General features: G+C 32.4%; 1 protein-coding gene across 1 annotated transcript in view; it reads left to right on the top strand.

Annotated features, from left to right (window-relative positions):
* The first annotated feature begins 1522 nt into the window (after positions 1 to 1522).
* The window catches only part of NAV3 (neuron navigator 3), a 531493-nt gene continuing 524937 nt past the window's right edge, over positions 1523 to 8078 (top strand). Inside the window, exon 1 of the mRNA XM_049783639.1 lies at positions 1523 to 1628. Within this exon, the coding sequence (XP_049639596.1) occupies positions 1557 to 1628 (72 nt within the window). The 5' untranslated portion in view covers positions 1523 to 1556. The remainder of the gene's footprint in view (positions 1629 to 8078) is intronic.

The following is an 8078-nucleotide window of genomic DNA, read 5'->3' as shown; positions in this document are numbered from 1 at the left end:
CCTCTTAAAATAATAAATAGTGCTAATACTACACTGTTGTCAGAAGAATAATACTTCTAATCTTTCAAGTGCACTTTATATTATGATCAGTGTGCAACTTAAAGCATTTCACCTAAAATTATTACGAGACCTAGCACAGTGTATTTATTTTGTATGGTTACTAGATATTAATTTAGTTTAAAACCTGGTGATAATAATGTATTTATTGTTTATTTTCAACTGTCATGATGTAGGTTAATATGCTTCATTGACAAGGTCATATTTTCTATACTCTGTTATAGTACATTTGAATATAACATTTAATATTATTCTCCATGAGCTTTATAGATGAATTTGTTTCTGGACGAGTATATACATTCAATTTTGTTTATAGTAATCTCTGCCCCATGAATTTCAGTCAAATCCATTAAATAACAATAAAAACATCTTCCACTGAAAAAAATGTGTTTTAGTATTATAAGGGAAATTTAGGCAAGACATAAGTTTGAAGTATTTGATATATTTGGATATATAACTGGAAGCTGCCATAAATAAGTATGTAAAAGTATAATTAATGGGTCAGAGCTATAGAATAGTGGGCAGGGTATTGCCTTCCTCACAGGCAGGCCAAGATATCTCTGATATCCCATATTGTTCCCCAGCCTGTCAGGAGTAAGCCCTGACATTAATAAGTCTTGCGTGCAAGCTAAGAGTAAGCCATGAGAACAGCCCAAACAAAGAAACAAAAAGTATAATTGATATACTACAAAGGTGAAATTGATATATTGCTCAGTAGTATAAAGAAAGTGAGAGAAAAATTAGAAGTTACAAATTGAATATATTTTTGGTATTTGTCTCAGGTCTCCCTGTATGCTTTCTCCCCCTCCCCCACACAAGAAAAAGCCAACTGCATGCCTGTCCCTTCTCCCTGTCATATACCACATTCCAGATATTTTTGTTTTTGTATTTTTTTGTTTTGTTTTTTGGCTTCGATCACTCTGTATCTATCTCTCTTTCTGGCTGATTTCACTCAGCATGATTTTCTCCAGTTCCAGTTATATAGTGGCAAATTGAATTATTTTACCTTTTCTTAATAGCTGAGAAGTAGTCTAATGGGGCTATATTTACTGTTATATGAAAATAATCTGTACCTAAATTCTTTTTCTAAGTTGTAGCTTTAAAATAAGTTTTTTTTCTTTCATTAAGTGATGATATGAGTATTAATTGTCTGCTTTTTTAAATCACAGGTTTGCAGAAACTTTTTTTCATTAAAATGGAAAACTATGAAGAAAGAAAAAGATAACAGTTGGAGTTGAAATTCTTGGAAGAATACATTGCTTTTGAGAGGCCAGCATTTACAAACGATATGCAGATCTGGAAAGCCCCGGGAGTAAATAGCAACATTCACTTTTTAAATTCAGTCCATGAATTTTTTAATCATTCCTTGAAGCTAATGAAGTTCATAGATGGTATATGATGGGAAATGTGGCATGCAAGTATTTTCACAGTGATTGCATCTTGGATTAGTTTGCTGCTTTTTTGAAGAGATTTCATTTAGACGGAAAGAACCTAATGTAATGGATTTATCTTCAGAGATGAACAGACATGGAAAGAATCCAGTGAGTCACAAGCTAGAAGATCAGAAGAAGGTAATAATGCAATTTCCTTTTACTCAATTCATTTTTATACTTAAAAGGAATTTTGTAAATTGAAAATGATTATATTTCTTGAGATGACATGGTATACTTTTCATGGGAAGTATGGAAATGAACTCTGATCTCCAGCTGTGTATCTTTAGTTCATTCCCAAGAGGTAGTTTTGTTTTAAAGCCTGCTGAATATACCCATTTAATGGATTGGCAAAGGATTTCATTGTGTTGTGAAGTTCTCTCCATGTTGTTTCACTTTAACCTCATTGTTGTGAGTTTCTGTCCTGGACTCAAGTGAACAGATTTGTGAGCTCCAGAACCAGATGTGAATGATGAGGTATTTCTGAAGTAATAGAGCAGGATAGAATTCTAGAAGGGGAACCTGGTTTTGCTGCTATTAAAAGGCAGAGTTAAAATTTAAATCCTCTGGTTTCAACCAAGTCTTATTTTTACAGCTGACTCAGAAAGAGAAGCCACCTTAAGCTTTGACTCTTTATGTGTGATTTTGAAGGAACTAATGGAAAATATCAGGAAAGGACCATGATAATTTTATGTTACTTTATAGAGATTCTGAGTAAGAAATGAGAAGTGAATTCTGAGTATTGCACTTAACCCTCTAAACTTGTAAAGTTATTTAAAATCACTTAGAGAGATATCATTCCCAGAATACAAAGCCTGCTCAGAAGATATTTTCTTTGGTGGAGTTTTCATGGACTTCATTAGTATAGAAAAAGCACATGAGAATTTAGTGGCTAAGTCACAGAAACAAAAAATCATGAGAAAATAAGGAATTTATAGTTAGACGTACTTCTAAGAAACATGATTAAGGTGTCAGTTTTTACATCGGTCTCAGGAATTATTTTAGAAGGCGTGTTGTTCTCCTATAGGGCAGCTAGCTCTTTCCAGTTTGGGTGGTAATAAGTTTAAAAGAGGGTTTACAGAACCAGTAGTGTATTAATTTGTTCTGTCATTATGACCACTCCAATAGGATGAGGGCTAAGCAATTGTGTTGCATCAACTCAGGCAGAAGTGGATGGATTATGTTCAGTTTGGCGCTTTCAATGGATTTACTCATGAGTGTAAGCCTTAGAATAACTGATTGTAAAATCCAAGTCTCTAGGAATCAATTTTCACATCAATGTGGTTATAAATCTCAGCATATATAATTGGATTTGTGTATATTAAAAATGATCTGCTCCCTTTTACTGGCATTAAGAATATTTAATCTAAAACAGATGGCTAGATATGTTTCCATTTAAGAATTTTCTTAATTTCTGAGCCTTTTAATCATTTTTGCCTATACACATTTTAAGTATTCTTAACACCAATTTTAGTTTGTCTACTGTATTGGGTGAATGAGGAGGAAGTAGGTGAACAAAATATTTTTATATTTATATTTTTATATTTATATTTTTACTATATATTCTGCTTTTCTGGAAGGAAAGGGCCTCCTATTTAGGTACCATGTTTTCATTTCCTGAATATGAAATTTTCTACACACCTTAGAGATTGAAAGTTGAAGATTGGAATGAATTCTGAAAGTTATTCTAAAATTTTCTTATATGGAACTATAAAGGACAGTAAGTTCAGCCAAACTATAAAGAGCCTGAATTTGCGGGAACATTTTCAAAATATCAGCTTGGTATTGTGGGGCAAGGAAATCTCCATTTTACGATATTCTGCCTTTCTAGTTGTGAAGAGAAACTGGGAATAATGAACATTTCCAACAGGAAATATCAGTGTAGAGAATAGGGTTCTGTTGAGTTTCTTGCCCTATAATTGGTATTGACATTCACAGAGGGGCTTTGAGATATGCTCTTCAAATGTGAGTTGTCATCACATCTGAGAAGCAAAGTTATGAGCTCAGCTCATATCATGATCAGCACCAAAGATTCAGATGTCAGCAATAACACATAGTGAAGGATACTGTTGCGGTTGTTGTTGTTGTTGTTGTTGTTGTTGTTAGATGAAAAAGATTTGTAAGCATCATCATAAATCTTGGTGTGCTAAGCTCTGGATACTTATTTTTGCCACTGTATAGTTGCCTTTTTGTTGTAGTCCTTCATTATCAATTAATTTGTTGTGAGATAAAATAAACCTATTTTAACATTTGGCAACACAAAAGTTAATTCTTTGTTATAACTGAGAAATTGTATTCCTTTTACAGCTTAGCATATAATAAGCTTCCAAATAAAGGAACTGATTTGCTAGGTTCCATGTTACACTGAAAAATTGATCTCTTGTTCAGTTTCCAAATGGCTCACTAGCTTTTGTTTTTAAAGTGAAGTATTATAATGTACATTTATGTCTCCTTCAATAGAAACTTAGGGCTCTGAATGTGTGATTTGATAAGTGTGGGTTCTACTGTAGTGCCCATATAAATGCCAGGGAATAGTTGATTCTGATTATCTATACCAGTGGTGTTTGTTTCTCCAGTTAATAAAAAGTGTCTTTCTACAATGATAAAGGCTGCTTTTATTTTTTTCTTGTAAAAATAATGATCAATTTACTTCACCCACTTTATGTATGTAATTAAAACATGTTTATTTAGTCATACTATTATTTAAGATTTCAATACAAGAATTTTTATTTAATTATCTAACACTGAAAAAGCTTCTGAATTTTTTACTTGCATGAGAAACACATTTTTTTATTTAAAAAAATTTTTTTTGGTATTTGGGCCACACCCGGTCATGCTTAGGGGTTACTTCTGGCAATGCGCTCAGAAATCGTTCCTGGCTTGGGGGACCATATGGTCGCTGGGAGATCCAACCACAGTCTGTCCTAGGCTAGCGCAAGCAAGGCCTTAGCACTTGCGCCACTGCTCGCTCCAGCCCCTTATTTTAATTTTTTATTAAAAACACAATAAATAACAAAGTTATTCATAGTTGAGTTATAGGTATTTCATGCTCCAATACCAATCCCATTACCAGGGTCATCTTCCATCTATCAGTTTCCCCATGTTCCCTCAATTTCCCCTCCTCCCACTCCCACACAACCTCTCACCTCCCACTGTCTTGCTACTTTGAAAAGCACATTTTTAAGCTTGGTTGTTGTGGTTTGGACCATATTGTGTTATTTAAGATTTAAGAGTCCAATAGTAGTGTCACTTTGTGAGTCTCTTTGAAGTGTTAGCTCTCTGCCATACTTAATCTGAACGGAGGAAAACATATTGAAAAGTAAATAGGATAGATACAAATCCTCTCTGAAGTGCCTTTCATTGTGAGTAAATCAAGAAAGACTTGCAAAAGTGAAAGTCTTGATTTTTCTAAGTATCTCAAATTGACTTGGTATGTCTGAAAGCTATGAAAGCTAGTGAAATTTAGTTGCCTTTTTGATACTCTGTGTGTGTGTGTGTGTGTGTGTGTGTGTGTGTGTGTGTGTGTGTGTGTGTGTGTATTTTCAGTAAAACTCAGTTGTGGGGAGTTAGTGGAGACATAGTTGAGAAGAGCTTGCCTTGTACATGGTTCACCCTGGTTCAGTCCCCCACACTGCGCATGTTGCTGGACTCTCTCTTGAGCACCTAGCTAGGCAATACCCCTTAACACTATCATATGTGGCTCAAAATGCAAGCAGACATAAAGTCTCAGTTGGTATGGGCCCATAGTCCTGGTTTTGGTATTCAGTTTTTGAAAGATCACAGGTGGGAATTTTATCATGGTACCTCGACTCATGAATTTCTATCATGAAGTATTTGATTAATGATCCTTGTTTGCTCTTTGCTGCCAGACAGTAGTATGCTTTGTGGGATTGGGATCATTGTGTGAAAGTCCAAAAGGTATAAAATGTTACTTCTACATAATTCTGTCCTTGAATGGAAGCCATACTCTGTAGATTTTCCTGTCTGTATAATTGTTGCTGTTTGCTCTTCAAACAGCCCCGGGGCACTGCTTTGTTTCTTTGCTAACACTGTGATATTAAACAAAGGCATAGATTGTTCATTGTCAACAATTTACTAGGTGCTGTTCAAAAAGAGTAGCAGGATAGCAGGATATACTTTTGAGATTATGAAAATGAAATGACAACTATTTAGAAAGCTGCTGGAAATACTTTTCTTCTCTAAAGAGATATAATTGCATATATGGATAATAATTTTGTGTCAATGTAGATTAATGAAACCTGACTTATTAATTTCTGAAATTATGTGTCTTTTTCATTTTGGGTGTTCAGTTTTTTTTTCCAGACTGCCATGCAGGAAGCTGAAGATAAGTCATGTTTCTTTCTAACAGATAGCAATTATATTAGAAATGATGCTTTTGAGTATAGTTATGAGAGTTTGAACTATCAAGAATAATATAAAATGAGAGAAATTGTTGTATTAATTAAAAGAAAAAGAATGTTGATATGGAAAAATATTTTAAGGGCTGCCTGTATGATGTGAATATATAACCATGTTTAAGTGGGAGCTGGTAAAGGTGCTGGTAAAGGTATTGGTATATAAAATATAAAATAATATATAAATAAATTCCTTATATATTCCTACAAAATAATTTCTTAAATTATATAAATTATGATTTTTATTTTTCCTAAAATAAAATTTAATTAAAAGATAAATACTCTTAGAGAATGTATTCTATGAATTTAGCAATAGTTGCTCTATAAAAGTCCATCTGCTTGACTAATTTTATTAATTGATACAAAGCTAAAACATGATTTAGGTATTCATGTTTGAATATGGTTATCTCTGGTTCCTTTTTCTGGAAATTTGTCCATTATGGTTTTCAGTGAAATTTGAAGTCTAAAGTTAAAGTTCATTCAATTATTCTTTACCATATTTTAATGTATTGGTTTTTAAAGTTAATACCATTGTTGCATTTACTTTTAGCATCATAAAATAGTTGCATGTGGGCCCGGAGAGATAGCACAGCGGCATTTGCCTTGCAAGCAGCCGATCCAGGACCAAAGGTGGTTGGTTCGAATCTCGGTGTCCCATATGGTCCCCTGTGCCTGCCAGGAGCTATTTCTGAGCAGACAGCCAGGAGTAACTCCTGAGCAATGCCAGGTGTGGCCCAAAAACAAACAAAAAAAAAATAGTTACATGTGATTCAACAAGTGTTTTGAATTTAGTCTGACAGTTGAGGACAACTTGAAATAATTTATAATAAAGACATTAAATTATCTGTTGCAAGAGAAAATATTAAAATGAATTTCTTTCCTAACGAAGAGAAAGCTTATGATAAATTTATTTTCTTATTTTTCAAAACCCTTGAGAATCCTAAAAATGAATCCTTTTTAGAATCCCTTTAGACCTTAAAAGGTGTCCTTATTAAATGGTTATCTTTATTTTTATCAGTATTCATTTTAGCATGTTAAAGGAATCAGGAGAGAGTATATTTTTGAAGCAAAACTATATCTTTATTAATCATTTGATTTTGAAGCATGATTTTTATATCTATAGATTATACTGGGGTTTCAACAAAATTGTTAGGTCGTTTAGTAATATTTATCAAAACTTTATTTTAAATGTATTCAACAACCACTATGTAATGTGGTTAATATAAGCCTTGTATAAGTTTGCACATATGTCCAGTTCTCAAAATAGTATCCAGTAGTGACATAGTGTGGTGTCAATTAGAATTATCCTCAATTTTCCATTAACAGTATTCTTAAAGAAATATAGATAATTCTATAAATAATGTTGTAAATAGCTCTCTCCTACTCCACTTACCTTTCATTGTCCAGGGATGAATTAATCTGACAAAGTGAGTACCTTTTTCTTCTCTGAAGTTATCTAAAAGTTTTAGATATTTAGATAGTTTAGAATTTAGATAGAACTTCCTTCAAAATTTCATCTATATATAAATTTCATATACATATATATCCTATATATTACATCCTATATGCCTATAACATATGGTGCTTACATAGGCTTTTAAAATTATTTTACTGTGGCCAGTGTGAATTACAAGTTTTTCACAGTTATATTTAAAGTACATAGTGACAGTGAATTAGGGCCATTCCCATTAGACTTTTGAAAGCTTATACTTTACGTCTTACTACCGGCAGCAAACATTTTGAATGTAAGCTTAGGAAAATTTAAAGAACTGAAAATAGACATTTTTATTATATATCATGCTTCATGGTATCTTTTCTTTGTTTAAATAGATCATATATTTTTCTCGATTGGTATATTTTAAAATGTTAACCATATGAAATCACATAATTTTTTTATAAGTGAAGCTTCTAAATAATATACCTAAGCTACATGAAAAACCCTTTGAAAATAGAATTAATTATTAATCATGATGTTTATCATTATGGTTCATAATGTTAATTACTACATGAAATTTTTATTAAATATTAATTTTCTTATCCACCTCAATGTTAGTATACATATTCTTTTAGTTTTTATTATTCAAATAAATAATGTTTTTTCTTCTATACTCTTGAAAAATGTATACACTTATAATACCAAATATTTGTACAGTGCTAATCTTACTATTTCCCCATA

Source organism: Suncus etruscus, chromosome 11, assembly GCF_024139225.1.
Source record: "Suncus etruscus isolate mSunEtr1 chromosome 11, mSunEtr1.pri.cur, whole genome shotgun sequence".
Lineage (NCBI taxonomy): Eukaryota > Metazoa > Chordata > Mammalia > Eulipotyphla > Soricidae > Suncus > Suncus etruscus.
Note: the sequence above shows the minus strand (reverse complement) of the source record. Positions and strands in the feature narration are given on the sequence as shown.